The sequence below is a fragment of the Capsicum annuum genome, chromosome 2 (assembly GCF_002878395.1).
Source record: "Capsicum annuum cultivar UCD-10X-F1 chromosome 2, UCD10Xv1.1, whole genome shotgun sequence".
In the NCBI taxonomy this organism is placed as follows: Eukaryota; Viridiplantae; Streptophyta; class Magnoliopsida; order Solanales; family Solanaceae; genus Capsicum; species Capsicum annuum.
Genome location: NC_061112.1, coordinates 141,394,604 through 141,417,570, shown reverse-complemented (window position 1 = coordinate 141,417,570; position 22,967 = coordinate 141,394,604). Strand labels below are relative to the sequence as shown.

Genomic DNA, 22,967 nt, shown 5'->3' with positions numbered 1-22,967 from the left:
CGCAGCGCTTTTGTGGTGGATATTATTAATCTTATATGGAATACTATCTTTAGTCAATTCTAGATGTCATTTGGTAATACAAGTCAACAGAATGCAAAACAATGAGTACCTAAATAACTTTATGTTTGCTTCTAACTATGAATATGGTATTAGTTAATTAAAGCTACACGCATTTAAGCTATTTGGTTAATCAATCACTCCTAATTACTTATAGTACCATCTTAAAAAGATTGTTTTATTACAAATATTAGCATGCACATATGTTTATGTTGACACGTGTATGTCCCAGATAAAGAAATTACAATGAAAATTAATACTACGTACTTACTAGACACAAGAGGAAGTAGCAAAGTAGATGTTAGGTTTGCAGCAGCAGAAACATTATATCATTGAAAGATACATCTAAATCAGTCTCTTTCTTTTCTATATGTGATAGAAATAAAGTCTGCGTAAAATTTTATTTGTGAAATTACTATGTTAATTGAGCAATAGTTAATTACTTTGCTCTTCAAAATTTACTTAAACTCTAAAGTGTTGGGTCCAACTTTCTTTTTATTTCGGTATAATTTATATTATTGTCTGATACTCTGGTCCCTGTTTAATTATTTGGATATGTACTTTCAAATCTATCTTACTTTGATAAAATGAGTCAATTGTCAACATATAAAAACAAAGTCCACCTTTTAACCAAGATATACTAATTCTTTTTTTTTCTTTTTCTTTTTTTTTTTGTGTAAAAAAAGAAAAAGAACACCACAAATCAATAATAGATGTACGAAGATTTGCTTCGGGCGAGACCATTTTTTTGGCTGATTAATTAATAGATGTACATTCAGCTTTGAACCGATGAATCAAAAGAAATTAAAAAAAAAAAAAAAAAAGTTTTATGGGATGACTAAGTGTTTCAATTAATGACCATGTTATTAACTTATGACTAGTCATAATCCTCAACGACTCAACAGTTTATTATGATCTTGATATTCCTCTTTCTGTATATGTTGCTATTAAGTTACAAATTGCAAAAATTGGGCCATTCAAGTTGGCCATATGACTAGCTAATAATCACTATGACAAAGATATATTTCTACTTAAAACACTTATTAATACCAAAATGATAAAATGGTTTTTAGATTATTGAAACTATTGCTTGCGTAGTTGAAAATATAAATAAAATTTCACAGAAAAGAAAAAATAAAAGTTATCTTCCATTGTTGTAGTAGTAATTATTATGACCAACAACTTTCGTACAAGTTGTAAATATTTTGTGCTGCGAATAAGTTATGAACAAGTCCACCAACTCCCTACCATTGACTTATTGGAATATTTATGATGCATAATTTGCTTGAGCAATATACTAAAATAAAAAAGATTTTTGACTAGCGGTCGCAATAGTGCTATATCTATAATTTCTTATTCTCGAGAATTTTGACGATGTTTGTTATTTCAGATGGATTTAGTATAGTATTATATGTACTAATATTATTTATTCTACTATTTGTAGTTTTGTTACTATCTATTATTACTATTGTTTTTGTCTTAAACCGGGGTTGTCGAAAACAACTTCTTTACCTCACCTTTGAGGTAGTACGGACATCATACACTTTATCCTCTTCAAACTTCATTTTGCAGAAATACAGTGATGATGACACATATTCAGTATATAATTAAAGTGTATGTAGTCTTTAAGAACAATTATAACTAGAATTAAAAAAAAATCACAAAACTCCCGCTATATGCAGAATTCAAAAAAAGCTTAAACCGCAAGGATTTATTATACCCCGTTTTACCCAAAATAAAAAAAAAAAATTAATTTTATCTTTTAACTTGGGAATACAAATTAAATGAAAATATTGGCTTTTTTCTTCAATTGCATTATATCTGTTGTGAAACTTGAATGCGCTAGGTACTGATCGCCAACCCTAATGAATTATTTATTCCCATCAATATTCAAGTCAGAACTATTAAATTCCCTCTCCTTATTACTAATTCATCTACGTTCTTCCTCCTTTTATTTAATTACTTTCTCCACAATAAACACAAGTTGCTTAAAAAAAAAATCAATAGTTTTGTTTTCTTCAGTATTTGTTTTTCAGCTTCTAGAAGACATATTGGTCTTCTTGTTAGGTTTCCATAAGTGTTTACTGGAAAATTTTGACCTTATTTTATTTTTTTTCCAATTTTTTCTCTCACTTTAAACAAACAAAACCACAAAATATATAGGAAAATAAAGGCAAGAAGGAAATTAAGAATAATTATATACACTTGCATGTACACTATCAATATACTATATAATTTATATCAACTATTAGATTACTCGAAAAATATTTGCAGATAAACTTTATTGAAATGGAGATTTATAGTCTTGAAAATAAAATAGATTACTTGGTACAATAGGTAAAAATAATATGACGGAGTTAAAAGAAATAGTGCATATAACTTAAACTTAAAAGAAAAATGAATTGAAAAAAATGCACTATTTTTTACTAAATTATAGTGTTGGAGAAGTTAATTTGGAAAATGTCAAGAGCTGAAAACAACAGAAAAAAGCAACCAATAGGAAAAAGGAATAAAGTTTTTGCTAGCAATGTAACATTTTTTCTTTTCATTGAATACATACAAGGGACAAAGTATTCATGACGAGAAAATGGAAACAGGAGTTTTCCACAGAAATATACTAACATTTGCCTACTTTTATTAATTTTGCATCCTCTATATATACATGCCTTCCATCGTTGGTTCAAAATGTGTACACGTTTGCAAAAATATTATTCGTTCATATTTTAAATAAAATGTTAATTTTAATATATATATATATGCATTCCTTTGATCGTTGGTTCAAAATGTGTACACATTTGCAAAAATGTTATTCGTTCATGTTTTAAATAAAATATTAATTTTACTATATCTATTATTTATAATTATTATAAATAATCTAGAAATTAGGAATAAATAATAGTACTTAATAATAAGAGTAAAATAAGTATTAAAATATAAAATATTTTTTGATCTTTAAATTAAATAAATATTTATTTTTGATGCAATGAATAAATAAAAATGAAGGGAGGATACGTAAATTTTCAGGTGGTGAGGTGATTGACATTAATTAAAAAATTTCTACTTCAAGCTAAAAACAGTAAAAATAAGACATACGTGGCACTTGAAGATGTATAAGGTTAATTTCTTTACAAATATGGAAACCGAACTCTTTTTAAATGTAAAATGTCGAGTCTTTGCATGAATAAAGATTCCAAATGAAAGCGTTATCCTAAGGTCTTTTTTTTTAAAACAAAAAAAAGATGGGGCAGGGAAGAAATGGAAAGGAAATTATAAGGTGGGAGTAAATTTATACCAATAAAGTAAAAGTTTACGTAGTCAATCAATTGAGCCATTAAATTTTAAATCAACAAGGTAAAAGTTTACCTAAGGTCATGGATGTGCATTTAATCGTCTTTTTGTTTTTGATTAACTCTCTCTATATATAAGTATCTTTTCCATTTTAATTTAAATGTTTATTTCAATTTCAACATTATTCTACATGCAAGTTTAAGATCATAAGATTAACTGAATTTCTAATATCTTTAATTTAAAGACATAAATTTAAAAATCTCCCTTTATTTCTTAAAATCTATTTTTTGATTAAATTAATATATTTAAATTAAAACTAAAAATGAAAAAAAAAAAAAAGGAGTACATATATATTGTCATCTCAAGTTTATATCACTATTCACTATCAACTATAAACTGTAAACAAATACTCAACTATTATATAGCAGCTTGATACAAAAAAAAAATGTCATTCTTTCTTCGACATATATAGCTTGCCACATAAACCTTCATGAATCCTCCTTACGAATTTATTACTCTTTGTTTATTTTTATTAACCACCGCTTTATCTTATTAGGGATGTAACACTAAATTAACATGATATGATGTCTATTAAATTAATTAATTAATTAATAGCATATCCCTTTTCTTGTTCAAGTAGTTGGCTTTTTCGTGTGGTTTTTAACTTTTATAATTACTGCTAATTGTAGACCAGATCCCTATCCATATCTAAATGGTAGTCAAATTTGAGACTCAATTAGCATCACTAGTAATTTCACAATTGTCAATTAATACTCCCTTTATTTATTTTTACTCATCTTTTCTATTAAAAATATGTTATTTTTATTTGTTCAATTTAAAAAATTAAGATCTAATTTCTCCCTATCCTTATTATTAACTCCGATCATTCTTGAGTGCATTGAATTTATATTATCCGATGAGTGATATGAGTAGTAAAATTATCATCTTACTTATTACTTCTTAAGAAACGTGCCAAGCAAATACCGATCGGATAAAAATGGACGAAAGGAATACCAGAAAAGCAAAAACTTAATAACTAGGAAATTAAAGACTGAAAATTATTTTTCCACTTTTGTCAGTATAGAATTACTATGCGTTAGGGGGTCTCTCTCAACAATTGATTGAACCATCAATAATAGTACACCATATAGCCATTTAATTTAGCCACCCCTAGGGACCAACAACTATCGTTATTTCTACAGCTAGATTGGTGATAAATCCCTTTAATTATACGTTAAATATAATGAATTAAATTACACCAATCAACCTAAGTATCATCGTCTTAAATTAATAAATATGTGAGTGACCCATTAGGTTTAGGGGTTTGGTTCAATTAAAACTTACGATGAACTCGAAGGTCCTCCAAGTTTACCATTTCCCTTTGCCTATCCAGAATAATAGGATAACTAAAATATTAAAAGTAGAGATGACACTTTATTCCTCTAACTTATTATTACTTTAATGTCCCCTTAGCTTATGTATCATTATTTCACTTATGTATAACGACCCATTCGTTTTTTTCGAAATTTAGTCAAAAACAAATTGTTAATTTTGGAGAAAGTGTTCGTATCCACATCATGCATGAACTTGAAAAATTATCTATAACTAATACTTATTCGTTCGCTTTTACTTGTCATTAATTTTCTAATTGTAAATCTACTTTTACTTATCATTTTTGACATATGAAAAAAAAGAAAACTTTTTTTCTATTCTACCCTTAACTTTAATTGTCTTTTCTCCAAATTAATTTCAACACACAATGTAAATATCATTTAATAAAAATAGTATAGGAGTTCAAATTTATTGTCTTTTTTTTTTTGGCATTATGCTGAAAAATGCTGTATTTTATCTTTCTTTTTGTACGTTCCTCTAATTAAATACCTCTTAGAAAGTTCAAGACAAATCGTACTTAATCTCCACAGCAACGTAACTATATAACTTTTTATTAATCCAAAATTCAAAAACTTCATATCCATCAAGTGTACATAACCTTATCCCATTTCCTAATTCTTGCTTAGATATCATCTTTATTTTCGTTTCTATTCTAGCCAACATCAACAACTAAACCAACTTCTTGAAATATTTGTATGCGAGTGTTTTATCGCAATATTGTTTCTCTTTTTTCGGTATAACCATATGATATTCAAAATTTATTAGCTTACCTAATTCATATTCGTGTACGGCGTATCACGAGAGATTTAAACGCTTTCTGCTGAAAGGTTCTTTATAAGGGTAGAGAGATTCCATCCATCCCTCCGCACGACTCTCCTTGTGATAGTATTGTTCTATTATCTTTGGTTATTTTCCTTTAGGGTCGTTGTCCTCTCTTCCACATCCGCTACTTTACTTACAATTATCTAGTTTTCTGCTGCTGCTTCTAATCAACGCAACATGTAAGTCAACAAATATACAAATTAATGTTGTGGTCTTGCAGCAATAAAGGCCTAAAGAAAGGTTAAAAAAAAAAAAAAAGCAACAAAACTAACCAGTATGGGCTGTAGAAGCTACTATTTAATGGTAGTACCAGCATATATTGCCACATAATACTTCTAGATATTTATAGGATACTCTCCGGTAGGCATGCATTATATCATGAGAAATATTACAAACTGGTAAATAGCTGTTAGAAAGTCTAGTATATGGAGGTCACATCTGTTCGTGAAACAACATGACTATTCTGAAAAGTGTGTCTGTTAAGTTCTATAAATATACGGACCGTATAAATAAGGGTTTTGTTGTATCCTGAAGGGAATTTTTTGTATTTTTCCCCGATTTGTATACACGCAATATCTCTTGAAAGAAGTCGATTCGTCCCGCCTCAAATTAAAATCATCTCTTCTTTGATTAAATTTCATATAAAACAACAATGAATGAATTACAAACAAATTTTGCTGGCCCAATAAATGCATGCATGCTGCTGCTATATATGCCTCTGCCTATCATAGTGGGTGACTAAACATTTAACTCTCAACGTCGTTGCATTGCCCCTACTTTTGGGGTGCTCATTACAATCAATGATCAGCTTGATTTGATATGTATGTATAATTGAAGAAATTGTGAAAGTAGAATCTATTTATGTTAAATTTGTATAAATTACTCAAAAGGGTAATTAAAATTGCACTGAGTCCATAGTAACAATATTTGGGGCCGGAAGAAGTAACATAAAGAGGGACCTATAAAGAGTGAAAGGTATAATGAAGCAATCAAACGTGCTAATTTACAATTCTCTATTCTCCCTCCACCATCGTCGCTCCTGATTAGAGGAGACGAGGTGGGGTAAGAGCAGCAAGATTTGACATGTCAACGCCAATTAGGTCAAATAATACACATTAAATTAAGAGCAAAAGTGAGCTACTGGAGTTGTATCCAACTCCCAACCACTTAACGTGGATCGTCATTGTTTATTTATATATATATATATCCCTTTCTGTACAACACAAAAATGTGTTCACTTTCAATAATACTGCTAATGGCTAGTCATATTTATTGCCCCTACCCCCACGGGGTTCTTTTGGTATAGCAAGCAAGTCAACCCTTTTAGTAAAAGCTTTTATGAAATTTCATATTTTGGCTTGGTTGTAATTTATTTATTTTTAATAAAAAATGAAACTTAAAAATGGGTCAAAACAAGTTCCAAACAACCTCTACCATGTATTCCTTTGCTACATTAAATAACTCAAAGACCAGAATCAATGATATAAACTTTCACTGTGCACGTTTCTATACGAACATACCCAAAATATATTTTTAAAATAGAAGAAATAATCAATGAATAGACACAATCTTCCCAACTGAAAAATTTGAAAGACAGTTGAAGTCAGCTTCCTCTTTAAAGCCCCCTAAGTTTTCAACTTTTTCTAATAATACAGCTAGGAACATTGATTAACTTGATAAGGTATCTGATAATGGCTGTTTTGAATGAAACAAAATGGAAAATGACCTAAACCAAACTGGACTCCAAAAAATCCTATTGGTCATCAGTCTCTAAGGGGTTGTTTCATCGGTGGGATAAGGATAATAATTTCGAAATATTCAATGAGATTACTGTATCCTACGTTTGGTAATGGGAGTGATTTAGTCCCAGGAATATTTTATACGAAAATAGTGGGATAAGTTATCCCATATGAAAGGTGTGATAAAATAATCGCATGGAACATCCTTGTCTATCCCATTCCACCAACCAAACGACCCCTAGTTCCTTACTTGAGCCGCCTCAATTTGACTTCCAAATGTGAGCAGCTACACACGTTCACACATGCAACTACACCAACAAACCAACTGAATCCCTAAATAAGAGATAGAGAAACAAACCAACTGAATCCCTCAATAAGAGAATGAGAAACAAACTCATCAATGACTCCCACCACAAGAAAAAATATCACTTGCTTGTGATTGTAGTCATTTCGCAATGAACGGAAAGGATGCAATTTAGCCGCACAAAGTGAAAGGGATAATGGATTATTCTCGTTCAGTTCACATCAATCCGAAGCCATAACACAGGACTATCAATTGGTCATAGAAATGAAAGAGTTAACAGATGTTCCTAGAGATAGAAGCTTTGAAGAGAGCTTAGGCAAGCCCCGACACGAAGGGGAAAAAAGGGACATCCATCACTCAAGCTATTCTATTTGTGGTTATGTCTTGGTTCCACAAATATGGAAAGAAAGATCAACTTATATATAGGCATGATCAGATGCATTACAGAAAGTTTAACTTGGTTAAGGGGTATTCATTTCCTAATACTTTCTACTACCGAGTGTCTGATCTCCTTGGATGTAGAACATTCAGCACCCAACATTCATTTTAGATATAAGAGAATAAACCCGCACAAAGGTGGTGTAATCAGAAAGAACAGCTGAACAGGGCTAGGGACAAAGAAATAAAGGTAACTCGAAAAATAATACAAATTGAGATAAGACTAATCAAAATCTACAAGAGATGAGATAAAATAGGAGACTTGCCTCCTATAAGTTCTACCATACAAGGTAAATCAGAAGTGTTCTGGGGACTTGACGTATAAGCATCTTTTCCTATTTGGAAATGAAACTAAAAATTTTCATTTACAAATTCTCTGACAGGAAAACTATATGGCCCCTCCCAAAAATGTACTCCAAGAAAATCACCAATTGTACTAACTATTTTTCTTTTCTCTAATTGTTTGACTGGAAAGCTTCAAAATCTCCCATTGTTTCATGCTTGAGTACATAAAAATAAAAAAGAACTGAGAGAAGCAGAGGAGCATCATTACTGCCTCGAACAGAAAAGGGTACCTTCTTGGTGGAGTTACCATCAAGCAAACAATATGCAGAACAAGAGAGCACGCAGTGAGAAAATATTTTAAAGTTGTAAAAGGAGAGCGAGTCTCCCTTGTAGCTTCTCTTTGAACAGGCGCATTGTACAGGAGGACAAAGAGACCATATAAAGCAACATATGGAAGAACCAATTCATCACGCCTTAGAAGAGGGAACATAGAGAGCAAGGCAAAATATGTTAGCCAGCGAAAAATAAGAGGCTCATCAATCGCCAAGAAGCTTGCTGGAAGAAGAGGCAGCAGAATAGATTTCTCATGAACTGCAATTCAGAACAAAAAGCATCAATTAGAGTTATCCCGAGACGCGAGAAGTACAATCACATAAGTAGAGATGCATGGCCAGATAAGGGAATCAAATCGGTAAGTTGTACCTTGAAATGAGAAGAAGTAGAATGATAAAGCACTGCTGAGCAGTCCAAACAGGAAGTTTCTTCTGCTCGGTGCCATTATTAGCAGCAGCATTGAGGGCAGACATGTGGAAACAGTTGAAACAAGACTAAGAATCCTTAGTGCTTGGGTACTGAACAATCTCTTCCACTTCACAATGACTGAACTGGTACACCAGAAGTTGGCCACATAATCTTCGTATATTCCCCTCTCAAAAGGAGCTAAGCGGGAAAGAACCTGCATCGAGCATCAAAAGAAACTGAGTCAATAATCTCGTGTATTATGATGGAAATCTTTGCCAAACAAGATGGACGAGGACTCAATCCCCAATCAGGTCGGCTATTTCCATTTAGAAAAGAAGACATAAGTGTAAAGGAGTGGGTGTAAGGTAAAATGTTTCTGATAAATCTGGAAAAATAATACAATCAGGTTAGAAATTTCGTGTCATTGTGATTATGAGGGTGTATTAACAATATTAACAATCTCCCGAACTACGTTTTAAAAACTAAAAGCTATAGCTCAAAATTCCTGAAGTTTAATTATTTAATTGCCATAGTAAAAATTGGGTAATCCAAGGATGCCACCTAGCAATCAATAAAGTAGGACGGAAATCGTGAGAGACCAGAGTTTAAACACCACCAGCGGCAAAAAGGCTAGTGAATTCTTGCAACCTGCCTAAGCCTTGATGGGGAGAGTTACCTAATACTTGTGTTAGTAGGAGGTAGCAAGTACTCGGTGGAACAGTTAATTTGAACGCAAGCTAACCAGGTAGCACCACTGTCGAAAAATACAAATTTGTAAAAGACTTCAATGATACGTTCACTTGACCTTTGAAACATCTAGGCATTTGATTTTGATATGACCTAACTCCTAAGTGGGTCAAGAGGATGTGGAACTGGATTACAACCGAGTTACAACAGAGGCATTGCTTGCTCTTAGTAATCACAACAGTTATCTCTCAATTTAAACTTCTAGTTCTTTACTCTTCAATGTGTTATCCACCAAATCCTCCCCCCCATGAACCTCAAGAAATACACCCAGACAACAGAAAATATTAACTAGGTGAACTTTCATGAGAAATCCAAAACAAAGGAGAAACACTCAGCTGGATTCCTCATTCCACAGACAAGTAAAACCTCAAATCAGTAGACCCAGAATATGATCATCTTACCAGTTTACCCATTCACTCAAAACATCTCCTCTGATCCATGCAAAAACCAGACTTCTTATTAGAATATTCCTCCTGTACCTTTGCCAGTTACTACTAATAAGTTGTTGCTCATATATCTAATATACGAAATCCCATTATATGCTCCTGCAGTCCTTCTCATTCTTCTATAGAACTAGTAAATATATACTTCCCTGGATGGTGAGGTGGTACAGAGAGTGTAGTTCGCTCTCTTTGAGAGAGTGAGAAGCAAATAAAAGTATTAAAAAGATATATTCTTTTAACATCTCTTTCATTGAATATACAACAACAACAACAAACCTAGTATATTCCCACATAGTGGGGTCTGGGAGGGTAAGATGTACGCAGTCCATACCACTACCTCCGGAGAAGTAGAACCCGGCTCAAGACACGGAATAATACACAAATCCTTAATAAAGCATGAAACAAGATGACAGTACATACCTACGCCACCCACAAGGAATAATAATCAAAGAGCAGTAAACAAACTCGTAATAAAGCATGCAACAAAGTGTCATAATAAGAATAATACCCTACCAAGTAATTGTTTAATTCTTTTTAATTTTGTTATACTGTACTAATTTTTCTTAATTTCTACTCTGGAGGGAAGATGCGATGGATGGTATAGACCAGTCACCCATTTTCTAAAAGGAGGAGGGTTTAAGGAGCTTTAAATTGCACTAATCTTCAACTTATAAATAATTAAAAATATCAAGCAAAACTAGCATAGAGATGGCTTCGGGATATAGTTCATGAGGTGGATTTTGAAAAGACTGAATTTTACAAATGAAGATCTCACCAGAAAAATGGCACTATTTAAATTTTCTGGAAAGAAAAGCTCCATTTTCAATTAAACCTAGAAACTAATATTGGCATTGCGACTTTCTTTTGCACCCCATTTTTAACATAAAGCAGATGTTTATGATAAGATTATTAGATAGTTACATGTAACATAATCATACTTAATGTCATGTAATGTTAATCTCTGACATCATAAATATAGCTATATACGTAGTACAATGTGCCTAGAAAAAGATGTCCTAAGACATTAGAAATCACGTGTTCTCTCAATTTTTTTTCCATTTTTCTTGTTTCTCAGAAAGATTTTAACACAAGTATATATCCTCTGCTTTCCTTATAATTTTAGCAAAATTGAGCTCAAAAGGCATCCTACTTGCTTAGGTTTTTGAACAAACAAAAAGAGTTCGATGTGAGCTTAATTTACCTCAAACAACTTCAGCTCACCCTTCACCAAGGCAAGCCATCACACGAGTCATGAAATTGTACTTTGAAAAAAATATAAAACGATTGTAACTCCTCCAACTATTAGCTGAGGAAATTTTAGTATATTGGAAACAATCTTCCAAACCAATCTAACCACTAACCTAAAACACGTAAATCATGATTCAATGTACTTGTAATTTAAAGCACCATTCTTTTACCTCGAAAGGTGCTTCCAAAGAATAAAGATATGGCCACCAAAGAACCGTGAATGTTCCTAACACCGCCAAGCCCAATTTCAAAACCTCAAGAAAGGGATTATGGCACCTTAAGCATTTGCCAAAGAGATAGCCAAAAAATGCAGGTGCAAAATAGGCACTCATCTGCATAAATCAAGATCTGTAAGTAATACTTGAATAATACAACAGAACAAAGGACCAAACACAAATAATGTTAAAGAGTAACTCCCAGTAAATCTAGTAGATAGCCAAGCATGATAACAGATTTTTGGCATAAGTTTATCATCAAATCAAGTTACTCATGCAAGGTATAATTTCACTACTTCAACATCAACTTAAAATCACATAGCTAAATACTATTCCAGGTAATTATTGTTCCCTCATTTGATTTTTATATGAAAATATTTGTCTGAGCGCGAGGTTTAAAAAAGAAAAACTTGCAAATATGCCAAATATGCACAACATACCAGGTTACCAACAATGCCCTCAGAATCTTCTGGTTTTAACTATGCTATGTCGTTCATATAAGAAAGTGTCATAAAGGGTAAAATGGAAATATTAGAACTAGACATTTTCAATTATAAAAAAGGTACCAATCTTTATGGAATGAATTAAAAATGAAATAAAGTGTCAAATAGAATATATGAATGGGGTACTACCTTCCCCTCATAACATTTGACACTATCGGACAGGTTTAGGTGATTAAACTCCTATTATAACTTGAGAGCCATTCAAGATTTCAAACTTGTCACTTATGCTAACAAACACGTAGAAGAAAAATATTGTGAACTTATAAAGCACAAATACATTCACATCAAGGTGATGCATTGAAATAGAAGCTTAAAGGTAAGTTCTACAGAGTGGTAGTCCGACCCGCTATGTTGTATGAAGCGGAGTGTTGGCTAGTTAAGAACTCCCACATCCAAAAGTTGAAGGTGGCGGAGATGAGGATGTTGCAATGGATGTGTGCCTTACCAGGAGAAATAGGTTAGGAATGAGATTATTCGGGAGAAGTGGGAGTGACTTCGGTGGAGGACAAGAAATGCGAAGTGAGGTTACGTTGGTTCGAGAACGTGATGAGGAGGGGCTCGGATGCTCCAGTACGGAGGTATGCTATGGATGGTTTTAGGTGGGGTAGAGGTAGGCCGAGAAAATATTGGAGGAAGGTGATTAGGCATGATATGGAGCAGTTACAACTTATGGAGGACATGACCCTTGATAGGAAGGTGTGGAGGACGCGGATTAGGGTTGAGGGTTAGGGGGTAGGAGTGCGACTGTTACAGTAGGGAAGAGTACTTTGTTTGCATCTAGAGTTTCTTGTTTGTGGTGTTTGAGTGATGTTTATGATTTCGGATAGATAGTTTATAATATTATCTTGGGGTTGTATTGTTTCCTGTGTTAGCTAGCAGTGTTAGTTTAATTTGCGTACTGTATTAGTTTTATATGCTTTTATGGTTTTGTGTTTGTTATATTGTTATCTGTCCTGAGCCGGGGGTCTATCGGAAACAACCTCTCTACTTCACCTGAGGTAGTGGTATGGACAGCGTACACTTTACCCTCCCCGACCCAACTATGTCGGAATACACGGGGTATGTTGTTATTGTTGATAAAAAAAAATAGCAGACGTAGTACGAAAAATAGAACTTAAAAGCTTTGTGAATCTTTTTTGGCCTACATTTATATGGATATGAATTTAATCCTACTAGAAATTGATCTCATAAAGCAAATTACATTATATATTCTTACTTACCATATTACCTTACCCTTGTTAAAAATAGTCTGGACAACTCCCTGGCTTTTTTTATTCATAGATGGAGAGGCAAGCACAAACAGCAGAGAAAGGGAAAAGCCTACTCAAGTCATCTTGAGGAGATGCAAAACAAGTTTGCTTATTAAGCAGCAAATGCACCTTGCTTCTCAAGTTTGTTCGAATCTTGACTGGATCTGAGTTTCCCAAGCACTTTGGGGAACTCTACCAGTCTTCCTTCCTTTTTAGTGCACGTGACTTGACTGTCAATTAATTGGCATCTGAAAAAAAGTTAAGATCTTTTTCCTAAAGAGAATTATACTTTCTCCAACTGATCTTGATTCAGGAGCTTCGGTACACAGCCATATGTCCTACATTGGATCAACTGGAAGTTACCTCAGAAACTTTCTCATGTATGTAGTAGAATATACGTGGGGTAGCTCAAAGCAAACCCTAAAGGCTTAATCTTTATCACTTAGTCCAACATGTCTACTGCACTTTGGTATACATGTCTATTAGGACCTCCATCGTTGCACTTTCTTCCCTTTCTGCAAGCAGCCCTGGTTGAGGCTGTTGGATGTATTCTATTTACATGGTCAAGGATAATTCTCAAGCTAATCGAGTGCCACGAGACACTAGGTTTGTGACATTCATAGTACTGTATACCTTAGCTTTCCACCACGAAATGAAAAGTTAACTTGCACGTTCACAATTTAGCATGCGTATATAATGTCCAAATTTGCTTCATTGGTAGGGATATATACGTATAGAAAGAACGGTACCTGTTTATGGTTAAGAGCAAGTGTGAACAAGATCGAACCAGCAATGTCTCTATCAGATAAGATTGCAGCAACTGCAGCAACAGTAAACCCCAAGCTAATACAATTGTACTGTCATCAAATAAATTGAATAAAAAACCAAAGCATTCAAACAAACATAAACACATTTCAAATCCAACTGACAAATCCCAGACCATGAAAAATATAGTACCTGAAAATGACCATGATCAATCAAGATGAGACATGGATTCAACAAAATCATGGCAAAGTGCCACAACATACCACTTTTCGATCCGTTGTGAACACCAGAGTAATACACAATAACAAAATAAATAACAGCAGGAAAAAATATTAGCACATCAGATAATAACACCGTCCATCGCATCAACAATTTTCTGCATCAAACAACCAACACAGTGACAGATCAAATTAGTGTCGCATCAACAATTTTCTGCATCAAACAACCAACACAATGACAGATCAAATTAGTTCATACTCCCAAAATATCAAAACTTTGAAATGGATCTACCACGACATACCCAATATAAGACTCGTAACCGCGGGAAGTGTAGAGTTCGACTGACTGTGGATCAAAATATCTGAGAAAAAGTCCATGAATATAGCTCTGATACGCTGTAAGAGGAGGGTAATCTAGACCCCAATATTTCAGATCATTAACAGTACTATTCCGGTACCATTCTTTAACAGGTAGATTAAGTGTGATCTCCATCCAATGCCGTTGAGCTTCGTAATCTCCATACTTAGGTGGAGTTCCGGCGCCTGAATACGGGTGAATTGATACTGCAATTCGGACCAAAATAGCAAAGAGAGTGATGCAAATGAAGGAAGCTGTAGTGCCTCTTTGAGTAACAAATGACCAGATATTGGATTCCGAATCGTCGCGTGTTGGCTTCGTTGCTTTCTTCTTCTTCTCCATTTCACTCACCGGAGAGGGAAAATGGAAAGTCGGAGCTCAATTCCGATGGGCCGGAGTCGCAATGACGGCGGGAGGAGAATTGCATCAACCCGAAAACGAATTCGGGCTGCTCCTATAACAAAATTTGGGGGTTAAAAGCCGTTATGTTGTACATTGACTATATTTTATTAGAAAATAATTTAGGATTTAATAATGTTATAAATTACTTTACTTTTAAAATTAAAACAAATAAAATTGGTATCTATTACCCTGAAAGGAGGAGAGCTTTTTTTGGCTCATCGCGATGAAATCTAAGACAAGCGGAAGTTAAACAAGCAACTATAAAAAAACAATCGACTCGATCACTAAAACAAAGAAGAATAAAATTACTTACCTTCAAATAAAAATTTAGAAATTATGACTATGAAAGAGAGATTTTTTTTTTTTATTTTTTGCACATTAAAATCTAGAAGAAGCTGAAATCAAGCAAACAATTATGAAAGAGAAATCAATCACTAAAAAGGAGAAAAATAAAATTATTAACTCATATTTATTAGTTTGAGATATCCAACAAAATCATAGACAATAAAAAGAAAAGTTCGTTAAAACTTTGACCTAAACCGATTACCCAATAATGAGTTTTCTCACATATAAACATTCAACACGACGAATAAAGAAATTTTTACTATTATATGAGAATAAATTTTTTTGGCCATCCTCACAATCAAAAATTTTTGCATCTTTGATGAATCATCTTGTTACACATGGATAATCATCGACTTTTGTCATTTTTCAATTTTACATTCACTCTTTTTCATTAAATTCATTTAACATGGCATCAATAATTGGTATAGTCGACATTGTATTATTTTTCTTCATTTTATTTTATGTGACATATTCTTTTAATTCGTTTAAAAAGAATCACCTTACTATTTAATTAGTAATAATCTAATGTTAAAATTTTCTTTTTACACTTGTTAATGAGATGATTTACAATCACATAAAATGAAATGGAGAGAATAGTAATTTTTGTGGGCCTTTTTTTTTTTCTTATTTTATTCAACTTATTAATTTTCTTAGATTAGTTTATTTTAAGCTTTTAATTTATAATTGATTTTAAATATTTAATAATATTTGGGTAAATGTTAAAAAAAGTATTTCTAAACACTTGTTAGTAAGTCAAAAAATTATAAATTAAAATATTTTACTATTATATATAAAGGAGGATTTTTTATTTTGATAGTTTGTACTTGAATTTTTTTATTTTTTTTTGGTCTATTTTACTTCTAAATGAAGTTTTAATGACATTATAAGTTATCATTCATTTTGATAAATTTGGATTGATTATATGCACTCTTTTAAAATTTATACAAAAAGTGATGAGTCATGAAATAAGTGATAGTGTTGTAAACTTATTTATTCAATCAAATTAAAAAATTAACCAAAAATTTGTTGTCTTCTTTTAAATGAAAGTAATAATAAGAGAGAACTCTCAACGTTTTTTAATCCTCCCTGAAAATATTTTTTTGAAATCCTTTTTACCTTTAATTGAAACTTCAATACCTTTGAAACATTTTAACCATTGAAGAAAAAACTAAAAAATTTATTTTGTTGAATTAATTTTTTAATTATTTAATTTATGATATATTTATTTATAAATTAACTTTGTTTTTATGATCATACAATAATTTGTAGTATCAAATATGTTTTATATTATTTAAATATTGTACCTTTTTAGAAAAATATATTAGCCATAATTAATGAATTTAATTGAGAAAAAGTAATGAAGTTAATTTTAAAATTTTTAGTAAAATAAAAAGGAAAAGAGTTTTAGTGCATGCATTTGTTTAAAAAATAAAAGAAAGTCGAAATATATAAAAAATATTATTTTTTAACTTACAATTTTTTTAATTCCCTCTATTTTAATTTATTTGTCTAATTTTGATTTAGCACAAATTTCAAAACTTAATAAAGTTTTTAAAATTTATGATCTTAAACTTAATATATGGAAAGAATTAAAATATTTTTTAATCTTATAGTCATATACGATTTTAAAAAAGGAAAGAAATTTGTTTAAATGAACTTAAAATAAACTTGGACGAAAAAATTAAAACAAATATGTGATTTAGTATTTTAAAAATATTAAAGATTAGCTAACTACTTTTAACTAACATAATGTTACCAAAACAAACGAAAAGTAAAGGAACCAAAAAAACACAAAAACCTTTACAAAAATAAATATTAATGTAATTTGAGCCCGAGCTTATCATGGACCAAATGAGACTAATATAAATATATATAGCAAGTAAATTTTTTATTTTATTTTTATTTGAAACATTATATTTTCCACTAAATTTGGACGGAACAGTAATATAAATTTAGCCTTTGACTCTAAATGAGAGATTGAATATTTATCCTCAAAAATTAATTTCATCATCAAATTTGATTAGTTTAGTTTCAAAAAAAAAAGGAAAAACGCATTGTTTCACCCAAATTATACTCGAAAAGTTGAAATCATACCTAAACTATACGAGTTACCTATTACACACCTAAACTATAAAAAAGTGAAACTATTTATACCCTGTCAGACTACCACCACTTGAATGTGGTATATGTTTTACACGCGCTGCCACATCAGTAAAAAGTATCATTTTTTTATAGTTAAGGTGTGTAATAAGTCACTTGTATAGTTTAAGTGTGGATTCGACTATAGTTTGCAGTGGAAACGATGCCTTTTTCCTTAATGTTTTTAGCCGTTTACTTTTGTTATTTAATAGGCTGGACGCGCCTAAAATAAGTGTAACACACGCGCCTTAGAATGAGGGTCGTGGGGAGGTAATAATATCACTTTTATATAGTTAAAATGTGTAATAGGTGTATATATAATTTAGGTGTGGATTCAACTATAGTTTGGAATGAAAACGATGCCTTTTCCTTTAATGGTTTTAGCCGTTTACTTTTGTTATTTAATAGGCTGGACACACCTAAAATAAGTGTAACATACGCGTCTTAGAATGAAGGTCGTGGAGAGGTAATAATATCACTTTTATATAATTAAAGTATGTAATAGACCACTTATATAATTTAGATATGACTTAAATTTTACTTATATAGTATAGGGTGAAAATAATGTTTTTACTTTCAAAAAATTACATCTTCAAATGTCGAGTGTCAACCGTAAAATCCATAACCAAACTAGAGGAAATTTTTCCCTTACGTGGCATCACATTATTGGTCAAATATGGGCTGTGAAGGACCGGGCGGTCACCAAATAATTGCCTTTACTTCAACTATATAAATTACGAGACAGACGTCAACTGCGGTTTCCACTGTTACTCCGACTTCAAATTTTCTCCTCTCTGCGGACTTTCCGGCGGCGACGGCCGGGATTTGTAGTTGCCGGTTACATAAAAGAGTAAGAGGAACGGGTAAAAAAGAGGTTGAAGATGAAGATTTTCGTGAAGACTTTGAAAGGCACGCACTTTGAGATCGAAGTTAAACCGGAAGATAACGTAACTATGACAACCTTTTTTCGTAACTTTCTACTGTATATGCTGCTTGAATATGCTTATTCGTGTGCAATCTAGCGTTTTTGTATCAAATTGAATCGCTCTAGCAGCATTGGAGTTAATTAGGGTTTTGACTGGAAGTTCACATGGTTTTAGGGGGTTAGTTAAGTAATTCGAACTGTGTATCTGTTTACGTTCGAGTTCAAGTTATGCTATTCGGTATATATGTTAATGCTGCTTATTAATTTTTATTGCTTGAATAGTACTCAATTTTTTGTTTCACGGATAATTATTTGCTGTTTAGTAGTTTTAATTTAATTGCTGCACTGCAATAGTATAGTGTTCGACGATTAATTACTTGCTGCTGGTGTTGCAAAAATGCTTTCTTTACCATTTTGCATAATGGTCACTGTTAATTGGACTAGTTGCAGACAGGTTAGGTTGCAAAAAGGAGCTTCAAGTTGTGGTTTGTTAAAGAGGTGTAAGTTTTGGGTATAGTTTTTTTTTTCTTTTTTGAGGGGGTGGGGAAGGTGGGAGGTGATCATAGAATAGTCTTTTATCATCCAATGCATTAGAAGCTTCATTTTTGCAGAAGCTGATGTACCAATATGGCTAATTATTCAGGTTGCCGATGTGAAGAAAAACATAGAATCAGTTCAGGGGAAAGATGTCTACCCTGCTTCACAACAGATGCTTATCCATCAGGGTAAAGTTCTCAAGGACACTACGACGCTTGAGGAAAACAAAGTTGCTGAAAATAGTTTCGTGGTCATTATGCTTTCCAAGGTACCAACTGTGCAGTTACACGTATGTGATGAGCAATAGGCTTTTCTATTATTCGGCTGTGAGTTTTGTGAACATATCTTTTTTTATCTTGGCTAATGCTGGTACTGTCCATATTTTCGTCGTCATTGTAGAATAAGGTCTCATCAACGGGAACCTCATCTACACCAGCAGCTCCTTCAAATACGGTGAGAGCTTAATTACCTTCCTAAGTTCAGGTTATTCTCTTGCTTGCTTGTAAACTGCCATCCTCCTCTTTACCTTCAGATTAAAATATTTCTTCATTTTAGATGCATTTATGCTCTTCTATCCATTTGCTGGTATGGCAATGTTCATTTAAATCATTTTGTAACATAATTTATTGGGGAAGAGAATAAGGGCATTGGTGCTTTGAGAAATGGCCATATTTTCACTCTCTTGTAGGTATCATTTCACATGCCATTCCTGTGTAGCAAGTGTAACAATATTTTATTTGAACAATTGGAAGATGGCTATGCTAATCTAGATTTTGAGAGCTGATAACAATCTGTTTGACTAGGCACAACCCGCTGGTTCCACTGACCAAGCTAGACAGACGACAACAGCACCTCAAGCTACTGCTGCACCGTAAGTTTCTCCTCCTGGTATCTTTTATTTCCTCAGTGGTCGGCTGTACTTGAATTTTTGTTGGTTTTCTCTCAACATTTGTTTGCTCTGCAGTCCACAATCTGCTTCTGAGTCTGCTCCCACTCCTGCCCCTGTGCCTGCTGCTACTAGGTGAATATATATGGCATGCTTGGTTGAATTGCCTGTTTATTATATTCATATTTACTATGTGATTAGTCTTGTCTTTATTTGAGTATTACTCCTTTCTTTCAAACAGTTCTGTAACAGATGTGTATGACCAAGCAGCCTCAAACCTTGTTGCTGGAAGTAACTTGGAGGCCACAGTTCAACAAATTCTTGACATGGGTGGTGGAAGCTGGGATAGGGATACAGTTGTGCGTGCTTTGCGTGCTGCATATAACAACCCTGAGAGAGCCGTTGAATACTTATATTCTGTGGGTTTGCTTTGCTTTTGAGATCTTTCTTTGTGTTCTTTTTTTTCACCTCATACCTAGTTAGAGGTTTCTATGAGGTAAATTCAATTTTATGCTACCGTTGGCTGTGCAAGAGAGTTTGCATGTCATGCAGTTCCGTCAATGCTCTTGGTATCCTTCTCTTTTCCTGGCTTCTGTCTTCCAAACAACTGAGATATTTTTCTTCCATTATTTCTTATTTTATTGGTTAAATGATGAATCTGTTGTCTGGTTAATGTGAGAGTGGAGGATCGATTCACCTTCATGCTAGGACCTTTGAGAGAACCTTCTCTCCTTTTTCTTCATTTTGTGCATTGCTTTTCGATGATGATTTATTCCCTCTATTTTGCTTTGTAAAATACTGTTTGATTGAACAGTAGGGCGTTGGCCTTCGGGGTCAAGTTCATTGCACGGGCCTTGCCTAATGCGGTTTACCTCTCCCGTGTTGTGGTTTGCGGGCTATTGCACAGGAGCAGGGTTTACCCTGTGCACCCGAAGGGTCTGTTTTGCTTAGGAAATGGGACTGATTCATGAAGTAATAAAATATAATTATGTGGTCCCTGTTTGTAGTCTTTTAAGGTAGGCACTGGTATGTTCCTTTATTTTCTGTGGTTGCATATTTGACCTATACTGTAAACACATTAATTTCTTTCAGGGTATTCCTGAACTAGCCGAAATTCCGCCTGTTGCCCGTGCACCTGCTGCTCCTGCCACTGGACAGGCTGTAAACCCTTCAGCTCAGGGGGCTCCACAACCAGCAGTTCCTTCCAGTGGACCAAATGCTAATCCTTTAGATCTGTTTCCTCAGGTAGTAAGTATCCCTGGAAGGTTAAATTTGCCCAATTATTTGTTTGGACCTTATCCTAAATATTTTCTTTACCCAATCAGGGCCTAACAAATGTGGGCTCAAATGCCGGCGCTGGAAATCTAGATTTTCTACGCAATAGTCCACAGGTTGATTATACACTTTCTCCAAGTTAGATTCTATAAATTTGAAAGCATAATTTCGTATCCTTCTCCATTAACAGTTCCAGGCCCTTCGAGCAATGGTGCAAGCCAATCCGCAAATATTGCAGGTATGGGATAGTATATGCTATGATCAGTTTGTTTTCTCCTAGCATTTTTAGACATGCTTGGAACCATGATATTTGTTTATCTGCAGCCCATGCTCCAGGAGTTGGGTAAGCAAAATCCACATTTGATGCGGCTTATTCAAGAGCATCAACCTGACTTCCTGCGCCTCATCAATGAACCTGTTGAAGGGGAGGGGTAAGAACATTTGCTACTCCATTTAAAAAAAAAATAACCTTTCCTTTTTAGTCCGTTACAAAAAGAATGACCCCTTTCCTTTTTCGGCAATACTTTAATTTCAACTTTACATGTGGCATGTTTAGGACCACAAGATTAAAGGACATTTTGGTATATTTGACACAACTTTAATTTAAGGCCACAAGATTCAGAAGTTTTCTTTATTTTCTTTAACTTTGTGCCAGTCAAAGTAGGTCATTCTTTTTGAAACGGAGGGAGTATTCTTCTTCTTTTAATTTGAGACTAATTCATTTTTCTACTCAACGTGTTTTTGATTGGACTGCATTTAAGAGCTGGTTTTATGTGTCTGAGACCACCTTGTGTCTGGTATGCGGGATTGATTGATTCATTATATGGTGTATCAGGAATGTGTTGGGGCAAACACCAGGAGCAATACCACAAGCTGTGACTGTTACACCTGAAGAGCGGGAGGCTATTGAACGTGTAAGTTATTTAGTTTTCCTTAAGCTTGCATCAAATAACGTGTTCTGTGTCGTTGGGGAACTTAAATGGGTAATTCACTATTGCTAATATTTTGATGCTATATTGATAAATTGGATTTTGGATTACGATACAATCATTTTGAGAGGCAGAGGCAGAGGCATTGCATTTTGCAATTATTGATTGTTTAATGTAAATGCCTTTTCTTCAATATCTGTAAATTTTGTCAGCTAACATAATTTTCTTTATGCTTGTCAATTGTGGTTGGTGATATTGTTTTTGGCAGCTTGAAGCTATGGGGTTTGATCGAGCTTTAGTATTGGAAGTATACTTCGCGTGCAACAAAAATGAGGAGCTGGCTGCAAACTATCTGTTAGATCACATGCACGAGTTTGAGGAATGACCTGGATAAAACATAGTGCTATTTGACCTGTTGTTATAGTTTCCATTGTACTTTGTTTCGCTTCTCTTCATTTTAAGTCTCTGCGACTTCCTATATATCTTGTCATGTGGAGTACATTTTATTTCCTCATTCACAGTTGCTAGCCTTGGATAGTTGGACCCTTCTGTATAATGGATTTATATTAGTAAAATCGTGCCTGCAAGTTCTCTCGTCATTAGGTTTCTTTTTCTTTTTCCCGATTTGGGTGGTGGCTATCATTTCTTGCTTGTAGGTGTCTTCGGAAAAATAGAAATCCTATATATATATGATGATACTTCTACATTTTGACATC

General features: G+C 33.3%; 2 protein-coding genes across 4 annotated transcripts; one reads left to right on the top strand and one right to left on the bottom strand.

Moving 5' to 3' along the window:
* Positions 1–8,225: 8,225 nt before the first annotated feature.
* LOC107860041 (probable dolichyl pyrophosphate Man9GlcNAc2 alpha-1,3-glucosyltransferase) lies at positions 8,226–15,472 on the bottom strand. Of its 2 annotated transcripts, XM_016705235.2 has the most exons (6): positions 14,758–15,472; positions 14,430–14,613; positions 14,222–14,329; positions 11,675–11,836; positions 9,028–9,280; positions 8,226–8,916 (listed from the first exon to the last, which is right to left on the bottom strand). In XM_016705235.2, the coding sequence occupies exons 1-6, from the start codon at positions 15,153–15,155 to the stop codon at positions 8,477–8,479; spliced, it is 1,545 nt and encodes a 514-aa protein (XP_016560721.1). In that variant the 5' UTR covers positions 15,156–15,472; the 3' UTR covers positions 8,226–8,476. The 2 variants fall into 2 exon arrangements, with proteins under 2 accessions (XP_016560721.1, XP_016560722.1); XM_016705236.2 differs by lacking the exon at positions 11,675–11,836.
* Positions 15,473–18,408: 2,936 nt separating this feature from the next.
* Positions 18,409–22,850, top strand: LOC107860040 (ubiquitin receptor RAD23c). 2 transcript variants are annotated; one of them, XM_016705234.2, is made up of 12 exons: positions 18,409–18,646; positions 19,268–19,429; positions 19,561–19,614; positions 19,965–20,032; positions 20,126–20,182; positions 20,289–20,466; positions 21,140–21,292; positions 21,373–21,438; positions 21,513–21,560; positions 21,647–21,753; positions 22,158–22,236; positions 22,520–22,850. In XM_016705234.2, exons 1-12 carry the CDS (start codon positions 18,581–18,583, stop codon positions 22,634–22,636), a joined length of 1,155 nt encoding a protein of 384 aa, XP_016560720.1. In that variant the 5' UTR covers positions 18,409–18,580; the 3' UTR covers positions 22,637–22,850. The 2 variants fall into 2 exon arrangements, with proteins under 2 accessions (XP_016560720.1, XP_016560719.1); XM_016705233.2 differs by having other exon boundaries at positions 18,417–18,646; positions 19,268–19,450.
* Positions 22,851–22,967: the final 117 nt, after the last annotated feature.

Excerpts from the sequence above, each read along its gene's own strand:
- LOC107860041 (XM_016705235.2), bottom strand. The coding sequence starts at position 15,155 with ATGGAGAAGAAGAAGAAAGCAACGAAGCCAACACGCGACGATTCGGAA. Across the intron at positions 11,837-14,221 it reads TTGCTCTTAACCATAAACAG|ATGAGTGCCTATTTTGCACC; the intron begins GTACCGTTCTTT and ends TGATTTATGCAG. Across the intron at positions 9,281-11,674 it reads CTTTGGAAGCACCTTTCGAG|GTTCTTTCCCGCTTAGCTCC; the intron begins GTAAAAGAATGG and ends TGCTCGATGCAG.
- LOC107860040 (XM_016705233.2), top strand. The coding sequence starts at position 18,581 with ATGAAGATTTTCGTGAAGACTTTGAAAGGCACGCACTTTGAGATCGAA. Across the intron at positions 18,647-19,267 it reads AAGTTAAACCGGAAGATAAC|GTTGCCGATGTGAAGAAAAA; the intron begins GTAACTATGACA and ends CTAATTATTCAG. Across the intron at positions 21,754-22,157 it reads GAACCTGTTGAAGGGGAGGG|GAATGTGTTGGGGCAAACAC; the intron begins GTAAGAACATTT and ends ATGGTGTATCAG.